The 25,690-nt window shown below is 44.6% G+C and overlaps 2 protein-coding genes and 1 non-coding gene across 3 annotated transcripts; 2 read left to right on the top strand and 1 right to left on the bottom strand.

Moving 5' to 3' along the window:
* The first annotated feature begins 791 nt into the window (after nt 1-791).
* Selenov (selenoprotein V) lies at nt 792-1,700 on the top strand. Its single transcript, XM_071604178.1, has one exon. It carries the CDS (start codon nt 792-794, stop codon nt 1,698-1,700), a length of 909 nt encoding a protein of 302 aa, XP_071460279.1.
* A 1,798-nt stretch (nt 1,701-3,498) lies between these two features.
* On the top strand, nt 3,499-4,105 carry LOC114097308 (uncharacterized). Its single transcript, XR_011705365.1, has 3 exons — nt 3,499-3,580; nt 3,699-3,752; nt 4,023-4,105. It is a non-coding gene; the product is annotated as an uncharacterized protein (transcript).
* A 13,268-nt stretch (nt 4,106-17,373) lies between these two features.
* On the bottom strand, nt 17,374-20,752 carry Eid2b (EP300 interacting inhibitor of differentiation 2B). Its single transcript, XM_071604566.1, has 2 exons — nt 19,879-20,752; nt 17,374-17,778 (listed from the first exon to the last, which is right to left on the bottom strand). The coding sequence occupies exon 1, from the start codon at nt 20,599-20,601 to the stop codon at nt 20,170-20,172; it is 432 nt and encodes a 143-aa protein (XP_071460667.1). The 5' UTR covers nt 20,602-20,752; the 3' UTR covers nt 17,374-17,778; nt 19,879-20,169.
* Between the last annotated feature and the right edge of the window lie 4,938 nt (nt 20,753-25,690).

The following is a 25,690-nucleotide window of genomic DNA, read 5'->3' as shown; positions in this document are numbered from 1 at the left end:
CGTGGTGCCCAGGCTTCAGCCCTGTGAGCCACTGTCCGCTCCTAGAACAAGCCAGGATTCCCCTCTGCTTCCAGCTTTACCTCCTTAACTCCTATTCCTTGTGTCTTTCATTAGTTCCACATTTATTGAGCACCTCCTGCATACTGGGCCTTGATCTAGGAGTTGGGGACTGAACAAGATAGACAAATCCTCACCCTGAACAGTGCGCAGGGAGAGTCCTTCTCAGAGTGGGGAGGCCACAGGACCCTGGAGCCACCAGCTTGGGTTTAAATCCTGCCTCTGCTACTCATCAGCCTGGGCGATGCATAGATTTAGTCCTATGTAATGATAATTCTGCGTGGTGGTTTTCACCAGTTTTCTTCAGCGCTCCCAGTTGTTGCTTTTTCCTCGGAAGCCCTCTCTGATGGCTGCAGACTGGTTGCACCTGGGCTGCCACTCTGATGGACAGGGACCAGGGCTTTCCTGATCCCTCCTCTGTCCCTAGAATCACCCAGCACAGAACAGGCACTCTCAGTAAACCTATGCCGAACACAGGAATGTCAACAGCAGCTGCGGAATGTACTGGTTTCTTACCCTGACGGTGGCCACCCAAGGGGTGGGAGAGCTGGAGGTCGCCCCATACCCCAGGCCTAGGTCTGTAGAACCTCCGCCCGAGTGGAACACGGTGTAACAGTGCCTCCTTGTGGGCACCTCTCATTTTAGAACCCTGGTGCGGAGATGCTCTCTTCGCCCAAGGAAGCGGGGTGGGGCGGGACTCAGGACCCGGGTTACCCGGGTCCCACACCGTCCCCATGAACAACCGGGCGGGGGCCCCAGCCCCCTCCCCAACCCGGCCCTCCACCCTGGTCGGGGCTTCGACTCTCGCCCCAACCCCAACCCGAACCCCGAACCCAGTCCGGATGTCGACTCCTGTCCAGATCCCGACTCCGGTTGGAACCCAGGCCCCGATCCGGGCCGCGATCCCAGTCCGAACCTCCATCCAGTCCCGGGCACCGAACCCAGTTCGGACCCAGGCTCCGGTCCGGTTCTCAGCTCCGACCTCAGCTTCAGCTCCAGCCCCAGCCCGGGTCCCGACCCCAGCTGCAGCCCCAGCCCCGGTCCCGACCCGGACTCAGGCCCCGACCCCAGCCCCAGCCAGGATCCCGACCCGGGCTCCGGTCCCGAACTCAGCCAGGGTCCCGACCCGGACTCCGGTCCCGAACCCAGCCCCAACCCCAACTCCACCCCCAGCACCAGCCTGGGTCTGGACCCCAACTCCGGTCCGGTTCCCAGCCCCAGCCCCAACCCCAGCTCCAGCCACAGCACCGTCCTGGGTCCGGGCCCCGATCCCTGCCGCGGTTCCGGCTAAGGAATCGCCCGCGACCCCAGCCCTACATTTGGATCCGCCCGCAGAACCTGCTCTAGAGTCTCCTGCCGAGACTCCTGCGCCCACGCCGGGCCCAAAGCACTTCCCATCCTTCAGCAGCCTCGCAGGGTCCGTCCGGGGACCCTTTCCCGCGCCCACTCCTTTGGCCTTTAACGTACAGAGATCCACTGCGAAGGAAGACCTAGCAGCCACCCAGTCAACGGATCCCCCCACTTCTGGACCCATCCCGGGGACCAGCCGGCTGTCCATCTCCATTTCTACTAACGCAGTCGCCTCCACCAATGAGAACTTCCAAATGGAGAACAAGATCTTGATTCGAGTGACCTACTGGTGAGGGACGCGCCTGCCCACACCTGCCTTCCTCCCCACGCAGGGCTGGGTCGGGGAGGCTCTGGGGCTGTGGGGGTGGAGCTCCCGGGCTGGGCGAGGAGGAGGAGTCAGGTGGAGCCTCAAAGTATACAGAGCCCCCCCCCCTCACCCCGCAGTGGGCTTAGCCCCGCCCATCCTCCTGTTTGGGGCGGGTTCAAACTCCTGCTCGGGCTCTGAGCTTCATCCGTTCACATTCATTCATTCATTCATTCATTCATTCATTCATTCGTGTGATTTCTGCCTCGTGGCTTCTTCTTGCCTCTCTTTCCTTTATCACTCACTTCCCAGCGCTCTGCCTGCCGCGTGCCAGGTCCGTGCTGGGAATACGGTGCTGAGCATCGGGACTCGTTCTGCTCCTTTAGCGCGAGGTCTGGTGGTGCAGCCCAAAGCCAGGGTGCATGGAAATGAGCTCCCTGAGGGAGGACAAGGGGTTAGCGCACTTTAGGACTGCGCGTTCAGGAACACCCCTTTTCAAGAGGTGACTCTTGAGCTGACACTCCACACTTAGGAGGAGGCGACGGCAAGTGTAGCGTGGGGGAGGGGTAGTCAAAGTCGCCGGAGCAGCCGGTGCGAAGTCTGGAGGGGGCTGGAGGAGGCTGGAGGCTGTGCGGAGGCCTAAGCCTCTCTTTGAATCAACAGTTAGAACAAAAATAACAGTAATGACTTTCCTTGACCTCCTCTGGGGCCCAGGGCTGAATGCAGCTCAGACAGTCTTCCGTTCTGATCCCGGTGCGGCTTCTGCCCCGAGGCCTCTTTGCACCCTGTCTTTCCCTGTCTCTCTACTCTTCTTGTCTCTGCCCCGTGTCTCTCCAGCTCTCCTTCTCTCTCCCAACTCGCTGTGGCTCTTTTTCCTGTGACGTGTGCCTTTCCTCTTCCCCAGCTCCACTGGTTCCTTCGTCTCCTGTGCTCTTCTCGCCCCATCTTCTCCTCTCTACAGGTTTCTCTGACTCCATGGGTTCATTAATTCACTCATCCAACAACCAATTTCTTAGGTACTTACCATGCCTCAGACGTGGTTTGTACCGTCAGGGATACAGGAGCGAACAAGACCAGGGTCCCTGTCTTGGTGCTGCTGGCATGCGGGGGTGGAGAGGAGACAATAAACCATAAATAGGTCCCACAAGGGGACCAGTGCTATGGATAAAAGGCATCTTTGGTGTTGCAGTGTTGTTGTGGTGGTGGTGGTTACAAGGAATTGAACCCAGGGGCACTTCACCACTGAGCCACATCCCCAGTCCTTTTTTGTATTTTATTTAGGAACAGGTCTCCCTGAGTTGCTTAGGGCCTGGCTAAGTTACTGAGGCTGGCTTTGAACTTGCAATCCTCCTGCCTCAGCCTCCCAAGCTGCTGGGATTACAGGTGTGCATCACCATGTCTGGTTTGGGGGTTGCTGTTTCAGCTGGCCTGGTCAGGAAGGCCTCACTGAGAAGCTGATATGAGTAAAGACCTGAAGGAGGGGAAGAGAAGGAGCCAGCTGGGCACTAGAGGAGCATTCTGCAGAGAGAACCACAGTGGGTGCCCTGGTGTCAGAAGACCAGCTAGGGGGCCTCTGGGCAGAACGGGGTGAATAATGTAGGACAGAGGGGGAGGAGATGGGGCAGAGGGATGGATGACAGGACAGGTCATAATGCAACTTCTGGGCCAAGGGGCAGACTGTGGTCCCTTCCCCTGAGTGAGATGGTTCAGGGGAGGGTTCTGAGCAAGGGGAGGAGGTGATCTGACTCAGGCATTCCTGGGGAACCTTGGGAAGTACTGATGTGTGTTTCCCCCTCCCCCACTCTCTCTCTGCCTCCCTCCCACTCACTGCCTTCGGCTTCTAGTGGCCTCTGAAGCTATAGCTTTCGGGTGAGTAGTTTGGCCTTGGAGGTGGGGAGAGAGTGGGACATGAAAACCGGGAGGAGTTGGTTGCCCTTCCTGTGACCCCATAACCCTGTGACCCTACGATCTCATCTCCTTTCCTCAGTATATACTACTGAAGAAGAGTCTGGAGCAGCAATTTCCAAATCTCCTGCACTTTGTAAGTGTGTTGATGGGCTGGGGAGTGGGGTCGTCAGCGCTTCCCACCCTCCAGGGCTTGGAGGGGAGCGCTCAGCCTTTCCCCATCCCAACATTCCTTCCCAGGACGAGGAGGTAGCCCAGGCTACAGGGGAGTTTGAAGTGTTTGTGGAAGGGAAACTGGTCCATTCCAAGAAGGTGATTCTGAACAAGAGGCCTGCACAGGGAAGGAGGGTGGGGCTGGGAGCCTGGGGGAGGGAGACATATCTGAGTCTTTCCCCTCTGTGCCCAGAATGGTGATGGCTTTGTGGATGATACCAGACTTCAGAAAATTGTGAACGCTATCGATGAGAAGATCAGGAAAAGGTAGCAGGCAATGGTGGAGCTGGAGGTGAGTGAGATCCTGCAGAGGAGTTGGAGGGCTGGGTTTGGGGTGTCAGGTGAGCAGGACAGGGCCCCATCTAGGGTTCTAGCTCAGCTGGTCCTCACTGCTGTAGTCACCACGAGTTACCTAAACTCTCCTCTGAGCCTCAGTTTTCTCATCTGTTGAGGTGATTTCAAGAGATGACTCCCATCAGGTAGCAAATAGTACTTGTTCCAAGTAGGGCTCAGTGGATGTCAAATATACTTCCCCCTAAACAAAGAGCCTGCTTTGTTGTTGTTGTTGTTGTTGTTGTTAGCTTTTAGTTGTAAAGCTGTGCTATCCAATAACAGCATCACTTGTAAATTTAAATTAGTTAGAATTAACTACATTACAAATTCAGTTCCTGAGTTGTACTAGCTACATTTCAAGTGCTCAGCAGGCACATGTGTGGCTAGTTTATTGGGTTGGATTACAGGTACAGGACAAATAACTCATCCTGGCAGAAAGTTCTAATGGAAACACTGTTCTAAGATATTAGTATAATGCACCATAACTTATTGGCCACCAATATTTGACTTTTTTTTTTTTTTTTTTTTGGCACTGGGGATTGAAAGGAAAGTGACCACAACACTCAGAGCAACCAAAAGATCTTTATTGCAGCAGTGCAACAAAGAGAAAGGAAAGAAGGAAAGAGAGAGAGAGAAAAGAGAAGAGATGAACAGGGAGAGAGCAAGAGCAAGAGAGAGACAGAGCGCGCGTAAGAAAGATAAAGAGCAAGAGAGAGAGAGCCAGAGAGAGGGGGCCTGGCAGGAGGGAGTTTTTATAGCCCAAATCTAATGGGGCCTCTGGGTCTGCAAGCTGCCTTGTTGGCCCAAGGGGGGGTTAAGTGTTCAGCCTTAAACAGGGTTGAATGTTCAGACTTGAGGCAAACAGGTGATAAAGGACCAGATAGAGGGGGGTTTGAGTGCGTGGGCTATCTTGCAGCCAACATCTGTTCAGCCTGCCCTGCAGACAACACAGTTCAGCCTGCTCTGCACCCAACAGGGATTGAACCCAGGAGCACTTTACCACTGAGATAAATCCCCAGCCCTTTTTATTTTTATTTTTTTTTTGAAACAGGGTCTTGGTAAGTTACTGACAGCTTTGTTAAATTGCTGAGTCAGGCCTTGAACTTGTGAGTCTCCTGAGTTTCTGGGTGTAAGCTTGCACCACCGTGCCCTGCTTCAATACTGGATTTTAATTTTATCTATTTATTTTTATGATACTGAGGATTGAGCCTAGGGCCTCACACAAGCTAGGCAAGCACTCTACCACTGAGCTACATCCCCAGCCCCCAATACTGGATTAAAAAAAATGTTGTGTTTTTAAATTTAATTACTTTTTGTTGTTATTGCTGTGCTGGGGATGGAACGCAGGGCCCTGTGCACACTAGGCAAGTGCTGTGCCATGGGACTACATCTCCACCCCCACAAGACTGGAAAATAAATAAATATATATCATATATATATGTGTGTGTGTGTGTTTTAGTTGCAGATGGACCTTTATTTTATTTATTTTTTATATGCAGTGCTGAGAATCAAACCAGGGCCTCACACATGCTAGGCAAGCACTCCACCACTGAGCTACAACTCCAACCCACAAAACTGGATTTTTAAAGGCACTTATTAGGGCTGGGGCTGGGGCTCTGTGGTAGAGTGCTTGCTGTGCTAGGCCCTGGGTTTGATTTTCAGCACCACATTAAAAAAAAAAAAAGTCTATTGACAACTAAAAAATTAAAAATAAAAAATAAAGGCATTTATTATATACATACCTTTGCAAGCTGCTACTGATTTAGTAGTTTGTTGTGCATGCACACACGTATTGTTTATTTTCAACTTTACTGAGGTGTAAGCAATGAAGAAAACTAGTGTTTCAAGTGTACAAGCGTGAAGCCACCAACTAAATCAAAATAATAAACATATTTCAACTCCCACAAAAGTTTCCTCAGGAACTTCTGTCATTTTCCCTACCTCTACCCCCATCCCAGGCCCCTAATTTGGCTTTCTGTCCCCATGGATTGGTTTGAATTTCTCTAGAGTTTTCTATAAATGGAGGCTGTAATTTAAAAAAAAAAAAAAAAAAAAAAATATATATATATATATATATATATATATATATATATATATATATATATATATTGGGGGCTGGGGATACAGCTCAGTTGGTAGAGTGCTTGAATCACATGCACAAGCACAAGGCCCTGGGTTCAATCCCCAGCACGACAGAAAAAAAAAAAATTGGGTGGAAGTTTGACACCAAGAGAATCGTATAGTGAACTTACTGTACCCATCTCCCAGGTAACTGTTACTTTCTCTTGTCCATTTTATCTGTCTTCCCCTCCTTTTTTTTTCCACTATAGTATTTTAAAGTATATTCCAGACCTCATGTTATTTCTGCTCTAAATTCTTCCACCTGCATCTTTAATAGATAACGTTTAAAGATGGAAATACAAGGCCATGATCACACCCAGAGAAAAGAAATGTCTTAATGCCATCTAATATCTACTCAAGTGTCTCAAAAAGATCTTTTCACAGTGGTTTATGGACTCAGGATATAGATAAGATCTACATGGTCTAATGGCTTTTAATATTATATTTAGTTGTAGGTGGACACACAATATCTTTATTTCATTTTTGTGTGGTGCTGAGGATTGAACTCAGTGCCTCATGTGTGCTAGGCAAGTGCTCTACCACTGAGCCACAATTCCAACCCCTAATTGCTATTTTTTTAAGAGAGAGAGAGAGAGAGAATTTTTTATTTTATTTATTTTTTAATTTTTAAATATTTATTATTTTTTAGTTATTGGCGGACACAACATCTTTGTTTGTATGTGGTGCTGAGGATCGAACCTGGTCCGCACACATGCCAGGCGAGCGCACTACCGCTTGAGCCACATCCCTAGCCCCCGAGAGAGAATTTTTTAATATTTATTTTTTAGTTTTCAGTGGACACAACATCTTTCATTTTATTTGTATGTGGTGCTGAGGATTGAACATAGTTCCCCGCACATGCCAGACGAGTGCGCTACCACTTGAGCCACATCCCCAACCACCCTAATTGCTATTTTTTTAAAAAAACATTTTTAGTTGTAGATGGACACCTCTATTTATTTTTATGTGGTGCTGAGGATTGAACCCAGAGTCTCGCACTTGCCAGGCAAGCACTTTACCACTGAGCTACAGCCCCAGACCCATAATGGCTATTTTTAAACAATTATAAACAGGCTTTAAAAAGTTTACTATGTGCAGGGCTCTTGGTAGGTTCTTTTTTTGTGTGGGAGTGGGGAGGTACTGAGGATTGAACCCAGGGGCACTCAACCACTGAGCCACATCCCCAGCCCTTTTATGTAGTTTATTTACGGCAGGGTCTCACTGAGTTGCTTAGCACCTCTCTTTTGCTGAGGCTTTGAATTTGCAATCCTCCTGCCTCAGCCTCCTGAGCCTCTGGGGTTACAGGCATGTGTCACCTAGCTGGCTTGGTAGGTTCTTGTTCTTTTTTTTTTTTTCTGCCATGTGGGGCCCGGGGAGGCAGGTGAGAGGTCTGTTTCTCACACCTACCAATATGATGCAGAATGTAGTGGTGATTATACATGCAGTTTCCAAGGTCACAGAGATTAGGCTCAAATCCTGGGTCCACCAGCCACACCAGGCTGAAATTGGGTGAAAGATTTACCAAAGACCTCCTTCCATAAGTGACAGCTTCTGTTGTTGTTAGATCAGAACTGTTCTGATTGCAAGAGAAAACCCATCTCAAGCTGGCTGTAGGGGAAGCAAAAACATTGGCAATAGGAATAAAGGGTTAGGATATATATATATATATATATATATATATATATATATATATATATATATATATTTTTAATATTTGTTTTTTTAGTTGTAGTCAGACACAATACCCTTGTTTTATTTATTTATTTTTCTGTGGTGCTGAGGATTGAACCCAGGGCCCCGCGTGTGCTAGGCAAGCACTCTACCACTGAGCCACAATCCCAGCCCTAGGGTATAATTTTGTTGGCTTCAGGCACAGAGTGGGATCTAGGTACCCAAAGATTACCCCTGGGAACCTGACTCCTCCTGACTCTGGCTTCTGCATTTTTTTTTTAAACCAGGCTGGCTTTATTTTCAGGCAGGTTTCATTTCCTAGTGGCTTAAATCCTACAAAGCTTCCCATTGGGCTGGTTTAGGTCACATGTCCATCCCTGAGTCAATGGGAGGGGGCTCAGGGGTGCTCTCTTGAGTCAAGTACTCATTTTTGGAACTGGAGTGGAGCTGGTGCTGGGGTTTGAACCCAGGGCCTAGTGCATGCGAGGCAAGGGCTCTACCAACTGAGCTATATCCCCTGCCCTCCCCTCTATTTCAGCTTCCTTCTCTATAATTATAAACAGAAATTCCAATAGTCTTTCCCTGATTGAATTTATTTCTGCTCACCCAGTATTTGCTGTGTACCTAGGATGTGCTGGACACTGTCCTAGGCTCTGGAGATAAAGCAGTGAACAAAACGGATACCAATCCCCATGCTAGTGGGGAAGACAGCTACTGGAAAGGATGCAGAGAATAGTAGGCATTTTATTTTTAATTTTTCCCATTTTTTATGGTCATAGTTGTACTTAGTGGTGGGATCCATTGTTATATATTCACACCTGCACAGAATAAGGATATAATCTGGCCAGTATCATTCCCTAGTAAGTTCCAGTTTCCATACCCCTTCTCTTCTTCTTAGAAGACTCATTAAGAAGGTATCTGGACCATGTGGGCATCTCAGGAAATGTATTCTAGGCAGTGGGAACAGCAAGTACAAAGGCCCTGTGGTAGGAGTGTGCTTGATGAATTTGAAAAATAGCAGGACTAGAGTGGACACTGGAATACATGGAAAGCACTTTCCACAGGAAGCCCTATATAAACACCATTATTTTAATGGAGTTATATGTTCCTATTTTCAGTTTTTCCTCTCTTCTTCTCTCAGGAGCCTCAGCAGGATGATGAGAAGGGCTGAAATGTTGTCAAGTCGGGTCCTGCTCTGATGGTGGCTGGGGTGGGGTGAGGTTGGGGAAGGGAGAGGGAAATACATACAAAGTGTGCCTCCCTGTGCTCTGGTCTGTGTCTGTTGTCCCTGAACCCACGTCTGAGGTCCGTGGAAGGAGCCCACTGCGTGTTCCTAGCATCTCCCAAGTCCTGAGCCCTGGTGTGGGGTTGGGGGAGAGGATGGCTTGGAATAAAGGCCAGCCGGTGCTCCCGGCAGTCTAGACTCAGCTTCTCATGCTGCTGAGGCCAGATTCTTCTGTGACTTCATTTCCCAGGGCCTTGTTCAAGATATACTTGGAAAACCTTCCATCTTATTGGCATTTTTAGGGTTTGAGATGAGACAGGGATTGTGGAGAGTCTCAAACCTGATGCATTCCAAACTGCACTCCAGGACCCACTTTCTAACCCACAAATCTTAGAACTGGGCAGGATTTTGGGAGCTGGGTAGGGCATTTGTGCATTCACTGGACATTTATGGGCCCCCTCCTCTGCACCTGGCCTTGTGGGCTCACCAGGAAGTCAAGTGCACAGATGTGGGAGTCAGATTTTTCCAACTTGACCACCTAGCACCCTGCTGTGTGCCTTCCACCAGGGACATTACCCAGTGCCCCACACATGCTAGGCAAGCGCTCTACCACTGAGCCCCAGCCCCAGCCCTGGTTTTGATTTTGTGAAGGCTCTTGTTGAGGTTGGCCAAGTTTCTGCTAAACCCTTCAGTGTGATTTTTCTTTTCTCTTAGAGTTCCCTTTTCTTTTGGCTCCTTCTCAGCTATGCATTCACTAAGTGATAGGATTTCTCAGCTCTTTATAAGCTTTCAAGGCCACCGTGGAAGTTGTAGCCTGTCTCCAAGCTATGTGACACATGGCTGTAGACTATAGAAAGCTCACGTGTGAGTGTGTGTGGGGGGGGCTGGGGCTCAGTGGCAGAGCACTTGCCTAGCATGTGTGAGGCACTGGGTTCGATTCTCAGCACTGAATATAAATAAATAAAGGTAAATTGACAACTAAAAGATTAAAAAAAAAAAGAAAGCAAGCTCCCAGGTGCCCATCACTCCCTAGCTATTGTTTTGAATCAAATATCAGACAATGTGTAGCATTTTGAGGATGGTAAAATCCTTTCCACTTTTGTGTATGCTGGAGATTTTCCTTAATAAGTTTTTAAAAAGGGGTTAGGGATATAGCTCAGTTGGTATAGTGCTTGCCTTGAAAAAAAAAAAGTTAAAAAAAAAAAAAAACAGCTAAATGCCACAGCCCTTTTGGGTACCCATGCTGCCTGGGCTGGGGTTTCTTCCTCACAAGCTGACCCAGATAAAGCTGCTACAAAGGGAAAGGCCACGGCAGTGGGGAGGTGGGATGTAGGGCACCCAGAGGCCAGAGCTCTATCCCAGGTTGAGGGAGGATGGAGGAGGCGACGGCCACCACCAGACCCTGGCCTCACTTCTGTGGGACCTGGAGGAAGGATGGAGTTTTACATCTTCCTGGCCACAGTCCTGGGCTGACCACTTGTACCCCATCAGGAGGGGTTGGTTTGAGGGGAAGAGAGTGAGTTGAGTCTCAGCTTCAATTTTTATTTTGCCTGGTAAGGCAGAGGTCAGATGGCTCTTAGCTGTCTAAAGTGTTCAGGGCCATGAAAATGGAGTCCTTGAAAAATTTTTTTCCTTTTGTACCAGGAATTGAACCCAGGGGTGCTTTACCACTGAGACTTTATTTTTTAATTTTTATATGGTATTGAGGATTGGACCCAGGGCCTTGTGCAGTGTGGCAAGCACTCTGCCAACTGAGCTATATCTCCAGCCTGAGACTTTATTTTTTTTGAGAAAGGATCTTGCAAAGTTGCTACTTCAGCCTTCTGAGTTACTGGGATTACAGGTATGTGCCACTATGCCCAGCTCTTTTTTTCTTTCCCACACCCTTAGCATTTATTTCCTAGTAATACTTTTCTAATTGGCTATTTTGTTACCCTAAGTAAGTGCTACGGTTTTTTTTTTTAAATGATAGAAACTATATAAAACTATTTACAGGAATCTAGAAGCATGCTGAAATAGAGTTGGTGCTCAATATATAAACACTTGTTCAATCAGTTTCATTGAATGTAAAGGAACGAGTCAGGTGACTCATGCTGTGTAGATTAGATCTTCTATCCAGACACATCAGACTCTTTTCAGGGTAGACTTTGGTGGACCTCAAAGTTAATCTTCAAGGAAGATGCTCAAGACTAGAATCCTCATCCCATGGTCACTGTACACCTTGCTCCCTGGTCCATCCTTTGGTCTCGGGGTGAACTGTGCGATTCCTTAAGGGGGTCATAGAAATTGTGACCAGGTGTCCCAGGAAATGCCTGGGGAGCAGCCTAAAGCCACCTATTCTTTTGAATGGACAACTGTCATCTGAAAAAAGAGACAAATTGGTACAATACTCACAGATAGCAGTCAAGATGGAAAAGGAAGAACAGAGAATTCTGGAGCTGTCAAATCCAGTTCTGGAATACACCTTCAGTGACTCCAGTTTCCTTGCTTAGGGTCCCTGGAGATGGGTTTGTCATTTGCAGCAACAAAGTTCCAGTTGATAGGAAATCACCTAAAAAGATGATTGCCTCACACACAACATACCATGACATAGGACCTGTGGTAAAGGAGCAGGTTGTGCTTGGTGGACACGTGGCCAGTGTCAGGAAGACTGGCAACGGTGGTAGTGAGGCAGACAGGCCTAGGCCTGCCATTTCAGGACCCATGTTTAACCCTTTTATTGGGGAGAAGCCATTCAAATGAAGCAAGGGGTCAGGTTTCAGGGGGTGGAGTCTAGCTTTGTGATGTCTGATGTCAGCTGATTGACATCTAGGGAGGCCATGCCCATCTCATGAGCTGTGTGGGGGTCATGGCAGAGCAAGTAAAAAGACCAGAGTGAGGCCTCCCAAACAGAGGGGCAACGTGGGTTCAGTCCACTTTGTGCGCTCAATGCCCATAGTTCACACACACACACACACACACAGCCCAGGGCTGGCTTGCCACAGCTCCATATTCTTATCACTCAAAGCCAAGGGGCGCTCGTTTCCTATGTGGCAGTTCCTCACATGCCCCCAAGGACCTAACTTCCTCCCACTATGCCCCACCTTTCAAAGACTCCGCCACCTCCTAATAGCAACAGGGGCTGCAGATCAAGCCTTTAATATTAAGAGCCTTTCGGGGACCCTTACCTAAACCATGGCAGTATTTGGCTCATTACGGAAGAAATGCCTCTCTAACCATACGGTTTTAACAAATGGTAGGCAGCAGCAGCCAGGATGCACACAGAGACACACCAAGAATGCAAAGATTCGGAGATATAATTACCCAGAAACAAGATGTACCAATATACCTTCCCAGACCTAGTGAAAGATACAGACTTGGGGCAGAAAAGCTAAGTTGGACACATGGAAATGTACCAAAAACAGACTCATAACAGGAGGCATCTCTGTTCTCAAAGACCTGTGGAGAACTGCAAACTAAACCTAAAAAAATAACAGCACATAGATGTGCATACTTCTGAGGCCCCAGTGTCTACACCCCATAAATTTCCAGAAAAAAAGGGGCATACAAACATTCATACACACACATTTGCACACTCATGCCCAGAAATGGGATGTGGAAGATGTCACTCATATGATGTTGGGACACAACATGTCATGAGATTATCTTGTCTCATTTTGAGCCTGGTCTATATGCATCCAAAAAGAGGACTTCTTTTTCTTAATTTTTTTCCTTCCTCCCTTTTTATTGTATTGGGGATTGAAACCAGGGGCATTTTACCACTGAGCCACATCCCCAGCCCATTTTTTTTTATGTTTTGAGAGAGGGTCTTGCTAAGTCCTTACAGGTGATACTACTACCTCAGCCTTCTGAGTTACTGGGATTACCTGGCTAAAACAAGGTCTTTTTAAAAACATGAAGGGACAGCTGGGTGTGGTGGCACATGCCTGTAATCCCAGCAGCTCGGGAGGCTGAGGTAGGAAGATCATGAGTTCGAAGCCATCCTCAGCAAAAGCAAGGCACTAAGCAGCTCAGTGAGACCCTGTCTCTTAAATAAAATACAAGAAAGGGCTGGGGATGTGGCTTGGTGGTCGAGTGTCCCTGAGTTCAATCCCCAGTACCAAAAAAAAAAAAAAAAAACCCATAAAGGGACAGAAAATAGCTCAGGAAGACCATGGACAGCATTAGTCCCAATCTTATTAATCATGTTTCTATAGAATGTGTGACTTGCCCCCCAAACTTTAGTGCTTTTCTATTTACTTATTTATGCTTTTCTATTTACTTATTTATGCTGGTGACTGAGCCCAGGGCCTTGAATGTGCTAGGCAAATGCTTTACTACTGAGCCATGAGCCACCAGCCCAAAAATTCAGTAATTTAAAAATGTATCTGGTACTTAAAAGCTTATAATTTGATTTTTCCTTCTTTATAACCACATGTATCCTTTTGTTTTTAAAGATTTTTTAATAAAATACAAAATACGTAAGAAGTACATACATTCTACCACCCAGTACTGCCCATGTATGTAATAGCCAGTGATACTACCTTGAAGTCTCGATTCACAAACGCCCTTAACCCTGAGGCACCCCTACCACAAATTCTAGTTGCTTTGTATAACTGTCCACACCCATGAACACAATGTTTTCATCTTAATTAGTGATAGCATACCAAACATCACTCTACAATATCCTTTCCATTCACTGAAATCTTCAGATCTAACCACATTGATACACATAAATCTAGACCAACCACGTGATTAGAGCGTTGGGCTTTGAGCCACATGGTATCATCCTCACCTTCTGTGAGTGTTGGGGAGCTGGAGATTGAATTCAACCACTTGAACAATGACTGACTCAATAACACCTTCAAAGCGAAGCCCCAATAAAAACTGTGGACACTGAGGCTCAGGTAGCTTCTCTGGACAAGACGGCCAGAAGATTGCTATGTCCTGACTACACCACGAAAGGACAGGGAACTTCTGTGTTCGGGAGCCCTCCCAGACCTTCCCCCATGTGTCTCCTCTTCTGCTTGGTCCTGATTTGCACTTGATTTATTTTTCCTATACTAAAACTGTAACAATAAACATAGACTTCTATAGTATAGAGAGACATTTTAGCATATTTTCAAATCTGAGAGAGTAGTGGAACCCTAAAATTTGTAAACTGTTGCTCAGGAGCATGGGGACTGGGGAGAACTCCTAAACTGTGGCTAATGTTTATTGAGGGCAGTCTTGTGGAGGACCAAATCCTGAAAGCCTTGGAGTCTGATACTAACTGAATTCCATTGCAGATATAAAGATAGAAACTACAGAATGATATTTTAATTCGCCAAGAGGATGATACAACTCTAAGCCATGTGTACTTAATAACAGCTTCAAAATGCATTGAGCAAAAGTTGAGGAAACTACAAGAAATTGACAAACACAACTGAGTTAGAGACAGTTCAAACTGACAAATTTCAGAATGTAGAAGGTCTGACTGACACAAATTACTTGACCTGATGGACAAATGCATATAATTGCAATTAGAGAATATAAATATTTACAAAAATTGACAATGTATTGTGTCATAAAGCATAATTTTTATCATCTGAACCACATTTTCTTGGGGGCGGGTACCAGGGATTGAACTCAGGGGCACTCAACCACTGAGCCACATCCCCAGCCCTTTTTTTTTTTTGTATTTTATTTAGAGACAGCATCTCACTGAGTTGCTTAGCACCTGGCTGTTGCTGAGGCTGGCTTTGAACTTGTGATCTTCATGTCTCAGCCTCCTGAGCACCGGGATTACAGGTGTGCACCTCCGCACCCAGCTTGAACCATGTTTTCTGACCACTATGTACTTAAGTTAATAATAAAAAAGGATTATAGAGGGGCCTAGGCTGGGGCTTAGCGGTAGTGCACTTGCCTGGCATGTATGAGGCACTGGGTTCAATTCTCAGTACTGCGTATAAATAAATAAAATAAAGGTCTATCAACAACTAAAAAATAAAAAAAGAGGAACATAGAAACCTGAATATATTTAGGGATTAAAGAATATTTCTAGGGGCTGGGATTGTGGCTCAGCGGTAGAGTGCTCGCCTAGTACATGCAAAGCCCTGGGTTCGATCCTCAGCACCACATAAAAATAAATAAAATAAAGGTATTGTGTCCAACTACAACTAAAAAATAAATATTAAAAAAAAGAATACATTTCTAGGTGGACATGGTGGCACACTCCTAGCTACTTGGAAACCTGACATGGGAGGGTCACAAGTTTGAGGCCATCATGGGCAACTTAGTGAGACTCTGTCTCTGCGAGGTCCTGGGTTCAATCCCTAGCATCACAATTGGGATATATTTTCAACTAAATAAGACAAATAATATGTACTTAAATTTGTGGAACTCAACCAAAATAGTACTTAGAAGGAATTTTATTATCTTGCTTAAATGGTTGTGATAGAAAATAATGGTGAAAATTGATGAACTGAAAATATAATTCAAGAAGTTAAAAAATTAAAAATAAACCCAAAAAAATAGACCAAAAAAAGAAAGGCAAGTAATGATAAAGGGCAGAAATTAATAAAATAGAAAACAAGAGGTTTAAAACAGCTAATAGCTGGGCTTTGAAAAGAGTACAAAAATTGGGAAAACCCTCCACAGACTGATGATGAGTTAAAAGAACAGAGAAATTACAGGTACATATTATTATTATTACTATTATTATTAGGTACTGGGGATTGAACTCAGGGCACATCCCTTTTTTTTTCAGGGGCACTTGACCACTGAGCCACATCCCTTTTATTTAGAGACAGGGTCTCACTGAGTTACTTAGCGCCTTGCAGTTGCTGAGGCTGGCTTTGAACTTGAGATCCTCCTGTCTCAGCCTCCCGAGTTGCTGGGATTATAGGTATGCACCACCACACCAGCTCAAGTACATATTATTTTAACGTGAGTTCTCATTCTTTTTGCAGTGAAGCAAGTGCTTATTTCCTTAGGCCTGTTTGCAAGTCTCCTCCAGGGAGGAAATCCAGCCAAGGAAAATATTACAGGACATAGGTTCTGCAAACACAATTTGGCTTCCAATTATTTCATACCAGTGTTAGAGAAGCAACAATGATGCTGAAGATTGAAACTGATTTATAGAAAAAAATGTGGTAAAGTATTATACAGTTTATAGATTTCAGGCACTGCACAATATTCTTGATTCAGTAATGTCCTTCCACACCAAAAGATGGAAAGAGAGGCATGTTTCAAAAGACAGGCAAAATAAATCAGAAAATGTTAGACTCTGGGTCAGTGGAGAAATAGTAACACACAGGTGAGCACTCTCCTGACCTTAGAAGAAAAGGAAAAATATCAATGAACTAAGATTACCCTGCCTGTTTTTTTTTAAGTAAATTATGTAAAACTTTAAAAACTACATTAATTCTGGGGCTGGGGCTGTAGCTGAGTGGTAGAGCACTTGCCTAGCACATGTGAGACACTGGATTTGATTCTCAGCACCACATTAAAAAAATAAATAAAGGTATTGTGTCTATCTACAACTAAAAAATAAATTTAAGTTTAAAAAGACTACATTAATTCTTTTTTTGTGTGTGGTGCTAGGGGTTAAACCTAGGGCCTTGGGCATGTGAGACAAGCACTTTACAAACTGAGCTACTATCTCTCCAGCCCCAAACTACATTAATTCTAACTTTAAAAACTAGATGATGTAGCTTTCTATTTATCAGGAAAAAGATGGCCCAAAATACTTTGATATTCTTAAAATATTTTTTTAGTTGTAAATGGACATAATACTCTTTATTTTATCTATTTATTTTTTATGTGGTTCTCAGGATCAAACCCAGTGTCTCACACATGGTAGGCAAGCACTTGATATTCTTTTTTTTTTAAAAAAAAAACAACAAACATTTATTTTTTAGTTGTAGTTGAACACAATACTTTTATTTATTTATTTTTATGTGGTGCTTGAGGATTGAACCCAGGGCCTCTCACATGCTAGGTGAGCACTCTACTGCTGAGCTATAACCCCAGCACTTGATCTTCTTTATAAGAAATGAATATAACATTGATCTAAACACTGAAAAGGTTGATAAACTATAAACCAATTTCACTTTGAATTCTAATGTGAAATTTTAAAGCGTTGACAGGCAGAATCCAGTATCATACTAAGGAATAATGTATCATATCCAAGTGAGCTTCATTCCAAATGCAAAGACCACCACTAGAAAACATGCAAACCAAAACTGAACATGTAATATAAAATCATGGGAGAAATCTAAAAATACAGAACTGACCTTTAACAAAATTCCTACACATTTTGAGGGGAAAAGAAACAATAGATAGGAATAAGTGTACGTTTCCTTAACAGGATACAATATATTCATTTCAATCCAAAAGCCAGCACTACACATTAAAGCCAGGAAAAAGACAGGGTACCTTCTCACCTACTTTTATTTATACTGAGTTGGAGCTTCTAGCCAAAGCAAGTCTACAACAGAAAGGAATAATGATTATTAAAAATTAGAAAGGATGGGGCTGGGGATGTGGCTCAAGTGGTAGCGCGCTCTCCTGGCATGCAGGCGGCCCAGGTTCGATCCTCAGCACCACATACGAACAAAAATGTTGTGTCTGCCGAAAACTAAAAAATAAATATTAAAAAAAAAAAAATTAGAAAGGATGAGATGAAACTATTACCCTGTTAAAGATATGACTGTATAACAAAGAAAAATATAAACAATAAGAACACATAAAGTTTAATAGAGCACCACAAAATAAATGAAGAAAAAAATCAGCAGCATTCAGTTTAGAAATGGCAAAACTTCATTCACAATAGCTATAAACCAACCACCAATCTTGGGATATACTTAAAAAAAAATGGGCAAGACCTATAAAAGGAAACATTAAAAACAAATCTTGGGACATGAAAAGTACATGAACAAATGAACACTTACCACGTTAGTGGAGAGAAAGACATTAATTTTCACATTAAAGTATATAAATTGAATGTAACCCAAATATAAATAGCATCAGCTTTTGTAAAATCTAGAAGTCAAGTTGATCCTCAAGTTCCATGATAGCCAGAAAAACTTTGGAAAAGAAGTGCAATGAGGGTGGAATAGCACTCCTAGAACCTAAAACATTCCAAACAATTTTAATGTTAACATTTAAAACCAAAGTATCCTGCAGGGCACAGTGGCAAACGACTGTAGTCCCAGCAGCTTGGGAGACTGAGGCAAGAGGACTACAAGTTCAAAGCCAGCCTCAGCAATTTAGGGAGGCCCTAAGCAACTTGGCAAGACCCTGTCTCTAAATTAAATATAAAAAGGAGGCTGGGGAAACACCTCTGTGGTAAAGGACCCCTGAGTTCAATCCCCAGTACCAAAAGCAACAACAGAAACAAACAAAACGAAAAACCAAAGTATTCCTTCATAATCCAGGAGTGGCAAAGCCTTTCTAACTATAACTCAAGCTCTAGAAGCCCCTTTTCTAGAAGAAAAACTGAATATATCTAGGTACATTAAAACAGTTTTATGCATGGAAAAAGGATCAAAAGCAATTAAAACAGAGAAAATGTATTTCCATCTCATACCACAAGGGGCTAATTTCTTTAGTGACTGATAAACAAATAGTCTTGCAAGGCATAAAAAATGAGTAAACATATGGACAGAGTTCACAGAGAAGCAACAAATGGCTCTTACACACTGAGACCACATATCTGCCCTCACAGCTAGAGAAATGCAAATTGAAAAGACAGAGAGGAATGATTTTTTCACTGTCAGATTCTCCCAAAGCCAGATCTGAATGGCCAGGCTGTGGAGTAATCACCAGTAATCACAGTCATCACCAGCTGAAGGGAAGGTAAACTGGGAGAGCCCCAAGGAGGGGCTCTGGTAGTACTTGTTAAAATTCCCAAAGCATATGCCCTTGAATCAAGAGCTTCCACTTACAGAAGTCTACTCTATGGAAAAACAAGTAAACACATAGAAATACGCAGAAAATATCAAAACATTTTGGAAACAACCAAGATGTCCAAAAGATTAGTTCACTAGATTGAGATACAGCCTTACATTATAGTTGCTTAAAAAATAAAGAAAAAATATCTCCAACATAAGTGGATAAAAAATCAAGATGCTGATAGAGGCATGTAATAATATGCTACCTTGTCATATTCTACCTTGATTTTTAAAAGGGAAACAAGCAGAATATCTAGATTGATATTAATTTGTGTATATGGTAGGAAATTGTTGAAGGCATAAGTTAAAAAACAAACAAAAAATAAAACCAACCAACCAAAACCAAAAAACCTAAACCACTGATAACCTATTAGGAATAGTTTTCAATTATCCTGTCTAGAGGTTGATCGGGCTAACTTCTCACAACATATCTCTTGATACTTTTTTTGAGTCTTGTAAATAGATACACATACTAGAATAAAAACAGTTTAAACATTAACAAAAGCAAATCTATTCCCAAACCTACCCCAATTTTGCATGGTCTTGAAAATATGTTAATCTCACAATGAATACGTGTTTTTTTTTTGCATCTGAATATTTACTATTCATCTAAAGTATTTCAAAAGACACAAAATTAAGATCTGAAGGCTGACAGATGACCACAAATTCTGAAATTCCCAAGTTCTTTCAATAGCCTTCCAAGCCTCATGACTAAAGATTCCCTAACTGTATCTGCTTAAATTCTTTTGTCATCTTGGTTAATTTCTATGGATTCTATAACTTGCCATTTTTCTTAGATTTTGTTTGCAAAACCACTCTTTCTGATGAAGTAATCTTGAGTTTCCACAAATGCAGACAGGGATCGCTCCACAGTCACCAGGTGGTAAGTCAGAGGCTCCAGAACCTCTCTGGAAGCCAGCTCCATGCTTCTCAAGTGCCTTTCGAGTTCTTCCGAGTGCTGCGCCTGTCCGCGGTGGCTGCATTGCTTCCTAACCACTGACTGCACGGGCACGGCCTGTGCCTGTGCTCCGGGAGGCACCTCCCTTCCTCACCACCTCTTATCAGTCACAGCCAGCTCAGTCGGCCAGAGGACTGCCAGCTTGCGAGGAAGTCAGGGCTAGAGTAAAAGCTACGGCCTCGGAGTCCAGCGGAGGGGGATTCGCATCGAAGGCCGCCTCCCTGGCCTTGCAGCCTTCCACAAACAGCCTGCGGCGTTCCTCGATAGCTCGGAGCAGTCTGACTGGGACCAGGGGGCACCTGTCCAGGTATTGGTGGAAGAGCTGCTGCTGATTAACTCCTAAAAGGCCAAGCTGCCCTGGAAGGTTTGGCACTGACATCGGGCCTGGGGCGAGGCCCGGGTCGCGCCTGTGAACCGGGCCGAGCACCCGCGCCATGGGCTGGGCGGCTCCGGCCACTGGCCCTTCCTGGGCCTCCCGAGCCCGACTCCTGCCGCCTACGCCAGCCTGTAAGACGTGGCTGACGCCATTCATTGGGTTCATCTCGGACATCTCGTACCGCTGAACCCACTCCACCAACGCCAGAGCGTTTACACACACACACACACACACACACACACACACACACACACACACACACACACACACACACACACACAACGGTAACGGTCGACGAACGCTATTTGAGGGTCATGCGCATGCGTGAGTGGCGGTGTGCGCGTGCGTAGAGTGAACAATCTCCCGAGCGCCCCCAGCGATCCTGGATGCTATTACGGCAGTAGCTTCCTGCTGTATTTTAAATTACAAGTTCAACACTCATGTGAATATTGAGGAATAAGATCCTTTTCCAGGTCCCATCTTAATTGAACTCTGCAGATTTTAATTCTGCAAATTTGAAGCAATCCTTCTGTTGCTTTCGGGAACCTCCTCTTGAGAATTGGTCTCCTGCCTCATAGGCGCCTCCTTTTTGTCTACTCTGAAAAATGAACCTCTAGGTTCATTGTTAGGCTGGTGCTGTTTATGTAGACAGACTTTCAGGTGACCCCCAATGACTTTGACTCCTAAAATTCATACCTTTTTTGTGTATGTATTCATATGTTTCTGCTGCGTCAAGGTCTCTACCAACACCATGAGCATCCCACCAGGTGACCAGGAGCACCAGTGTAATAACCTTGGTTCCTGCCACACGTTCCCCTTCGTATTTCCCTGGCTATGACCTAATAACAATCAAAGGTACCCATGAAATCCCTTGCTCATTTTCTTGTGTGGTCCACCCTGGCTCCCAGTAAAGGCTCTTGCCCACAGGTCATCCGGTTCTCTGCTTCCCTCCTGCTTGGTGGATCAGGCTCCCTCTGCACTTCTTTCATGAGACCTCCTTGTCACCACGCAGTGACTCTTGTCTTTCTAGGACCTGTGAGTGTAATAAACTGTTTTCCTGAGCCTCTCCCATGCTACTTCATTTGACAGCACCTACCTGATCATCATCTCAAAAAACACAGAAGAGTACATGTGAGATCAATTATGGCAAAAGTGATGGGATGCCACTTGTGATTCTTAGCCTATGTAATTAGAGACTTCCTTGATGACCTTTAAAAAGTAGGAGGTTGCTGGTATGGTGGTGCATGCCTGAAATCCCAGTGATTTGGGAGGCTGAGGCAGGAGGATTGAAAGTTTGTGGCCAGCTTCAGCAACTTAGTGAGGACCCTAAGTAACTTAGTGAGATGCTGTCTCAAAATAAAATGGGATTCAGTGGTAAAGCACCCCTGAGTTCAACCATGGTACCCCCGAAGTAATAAAATAATAATGATGATACCAGGACTAGGGTTGGAGCTCAGTGGTTGAGCATTTGCCTGGCATGCATGAGGCACTGGATTTGATCCTCAGCACCAAATAAAAAATAAATAAATAAAGATATTGATTGTGTCCATCTACAACTAAAAAAAATATTTTAAAAAAATGATGCCATGTCCAGTAAAGGTATAGCTGGGATAAGAGCTCCAGTTGGAATCACCATCTGATCAAGTTTATGATTATGCAGTCATTCTTCCAGATCCATTCTTTCTTCTACACAGGTTGAGTTAAATGGGGATGTGTCAGGTACCACACCTATGCTTCTTTGAAGTCTTTGATGGTGGCATTAGTCCCCAAAATTCTTACAGGGATGTAGTTTTTCTTTCGCTCACTATATTGGAGGGGAGTGAAAGTTCTAGGGGTTTCCAATTGGCCCTTCCCACCCTAATGTGTGCATCAGCAGCCAATGTAGAGAATCTTCCATTTGCCAAGTGTTTATATTCCAATTATATATTCAGACACTGAGAAAATGCCTATATTTGATCAGCTGGTCCTATTGTGATTTGAACCTTTGCTAAGACTCCATCTATCACCTGACTATCATAAGTCTCCACTTTGAGTGGTTCCTCCATATTAGCATCAATTCAGAGCCAGTATCTAGAATTATCAAAAGGTCTAGGTATTTCCTTTTCCCCAAATGCACTGTCACTCTAGTAAATGATCATGGGTCCCAGTGGTAAAGATTTAGATGAAGTTTTATGGGGTATACCTTGGCAACAGTGCAAGGTCTTTCCTCAAGGGGACCTGATCTCCTACTCAATCAAGATTTCTGGGCCTGTGAATTGGCTTAGGTTTGGAAGTAGAGTAAGAGTCTTTCCATTACAGAGGACACCCAGCTGGTGTTCACTACAGTACTGACTGCTTGCTTGCTGTTGGAGAGAAATCCCCTAATCTTTTGAGGCCACAGAACTGATCTGTGTTGTTAGGGTACAGTAGGAGAAATCGAGTCACAGTTTGTTTTTTTCCAACACTCTTCCCATGAACATCATACTAATATTACCACTGTTCTCACTGTTTAACCAGTCACTAGGTACCAGGCATAAAACACCATACTTTGTTTTTGTTTTTTGGCACTGGGGATTAAAACCACAGACACTTAAACATTGAGCTAGATCTCCAGCTTTTTTTTTTTTTTTTTTTTTTTTTTGTGTGTGTGTGTGTGTGTGTTGGGATTGAACTCAGGGGCACTCGACCACTGAGCCACATGCCCATCCCTACTTTGTATTTGATTTAGAGACATCATTTCACTGAGGTGCTTAAGGCCTCACTAAATTGCTGAGGCTGCCTTTTAACTCGCAATCCTCCTGCCTCAGCCATTTCAAGCGCTGGGATTACAGGTGTGCGCAACCGGCCTGGTATATCAGAGCTTCTCAACTAAGAGTTCGTGAGCCCCAAGGAGTCAATGGATAGAATTCAAGGCAGCCATGAACCAGGGTGGAAAAATATTACATGTTTATTTTCACTCAATTCTGAAATTTAGCAATTCCATCATCTCTTCCCTAGATTTTTATAGTAGCCTCCTACACTGCTGTCTGCAATCTAATTTTTTTTTGGGGGGGTACCTGAGATTGAACCCAGAGGTGCTTAACCACTGAGCCACATCCTCAGCTCTTTTTAGTATTTTATTTAGAGACAGGGGCTCACTGAGTTGCTCAGGGCCCTGCTAAGTTGCTGAGGTTGGCTTTGAACTTGAGATCCTCCTGCCTCAGCCTCTGGAGCCGCTGGGATTACAGGCATGTACCAACATGCTCAGCTGCAATCTAATTTTTTTTTTTAATATTTATCTTTTAGTTGTAGTTGAACACAACACCTTTATTTATTTATTTACTTACTTATTTACTTATATGTGGCACTGAGGATTGAACCCAGGGCCTCACATGTGCTAGGCGAGTGCTCTACCTCTGAGCATAATGATTATTTTAAAGGTCAGATAGCTCCCTCTTAACTCATTTCACTCAGAATAAAAGCCAAATTTCTAACAAAGGTCTATAAGGCATGTATCAACCTTAAAGAAAAGTGGGACAGTCATTCCAGTGAATTATCAACCCTGAGAGGGATGATGGGAAACCCCAAATTTGTAGTTTGCTGAGCAGAAATGTGGGTAGCTTGAGCATCCCATTTGAGACTTGCATCTGATAACAGGGCAGTATTGTGGGATTGGGGGCGGGGCTTCATTAACTGCAGACAGTGTGAGAATTGACTTGTAAGACACCCAGTGGTGTTGGAGAATTAATGTACAAAAATACATTTAGTGGCAGAAGTGCTATCAGGAGAAAAACTTGGTTTTTAAATAGAGAATAATATCATTTTAAAATAGTAAATGCCTCCTTTCTGTTTCCCAAGAGCTATCCATGTTAAAGTAACAATGAAAGCAAGCCTGGGCCAGAAAGTCCAGATACATACTATCTTAAAGGACATTGGTGTTCTCTCCTGCAGGCTTCTGTAGAAAGTTACTTTCTTGGAAGTACATGGGGACAACTGGTCCTTGGGATGCTGCTTATAAAAGCAAACAAGCTAATGCTGATAATGTCACTGCTTCTGCAGCTTAACAAACAAAACTCTTGAGTGGGCAGGATGTGGAACTGAGGGCACCAACCTAGGTGTGTCCATCAATGGATGAATGGATAAAGAAATGTGTTGAGGTGTTGGAACTTCTCAGAGGTGGGGCATAGTGGGAGGCCCTTTGATCAACTAGGGGTGTGCCCTCATTATGAATACTTCATTAAAAGTAGATTGCAGGGCTGGGGTTGTGGCTCAGAGGTGTGCCCTCAGAAGAGACTGCAGAACCCTAGCTACTCTTTTGCTTCGTGTCTGGTCATGGGACAGCTTCCTCCCACTGCCATCCTCCATGATGTAATGCAGCCAGAGGGCACTCATCAGAGCTGAGTCATGACAGCACCATGCCCTTGAACCTCCCAAACTGTGAGTTAAATAAACCTTTTCTTTATAAAATTATCCTGCCTCAGCTAGGTGTGGTGGCTTTTACCCATAATCCCAGCAACTTGGGAGGCTGAGGCAGGAAGATTCCTCAGCAGCTTGGTAAGGCCCTGTATCCAAAAAAAAAAAGGAGGAGGCTGGGGATGTAGCTTAGTGGTAAAGTGCACTTGGGGGTTCAATTCCCAGTACCCAGAAATAAACAAACAAATAAACAAACATTATCCTGCCTCAGGCATTTCATTATAGTAATGAAAACAGACTAATACAGGATACTCAACCTGTATTACAGTTTCCTATAAAGGACACCACTCAGAATAGTTAAATGGAAGAGATGCACAGGGTTAAGGTGTGGGGGTGAGGGATGCACAGGGCTTCCATGCCCACTTTGGGAAGTCCCGTCCAGCATGATTAACTCATTTGCAATTGGTGATTAACTGAATCTCTAGCCCCTCTTCCCTGGGAGATTGGGGGCTGGGCTGAAAGTTCAAAGCTTTAATGAAGGCTTGGTCTTTCTGGCATCCAGCCAGGAACCAGTGACAAAAACCACACAGGTTTCTCATTATATCACAAAGGGTCTTTTAACTTGAGGAGGAAATGAATTCTCACCTGGTGTTTGCTCCTTTTGGTCCCAGGTGACTTGTCCCTTGCAGGAGAAATGGAGGGATTTTTGTCCTCCTTTCCTTGCAGAATAGGAAAGGGCAGATCTTGGAAACAGGAGGAAATAGGAACCATTTAGTCATTTTCATTAGCAGGCAGAGAACTGTTCTCCCTTTCTTTTTTCCTAAGATTTCAAGCATTTTCTTTTCTTTCTGGGAATTTCCTTTCCTGGGTCTTCCTTTCAATCCCTAAATAT

Source organism: Marmota flaviventris, chromosome 18, assembly GCF_047511675.1.
Source record: "Marmota flaviventris isolate mMarFla1 chromosome 18, mMarFla1.hap1, whole genome shotgun sequence".
Classification (NCBI taxonomy): domain Eukaryota; kingdom Metazoa; phylum Chordata; class Mammalia; order Rodentia; family Sciuridae; genus Marmota; species Marmota flaviventris.
Note: the sequence above shows the minus strand (reverse complement) of the source record. Positions and strands in the feature narration are given on the sequence as shown.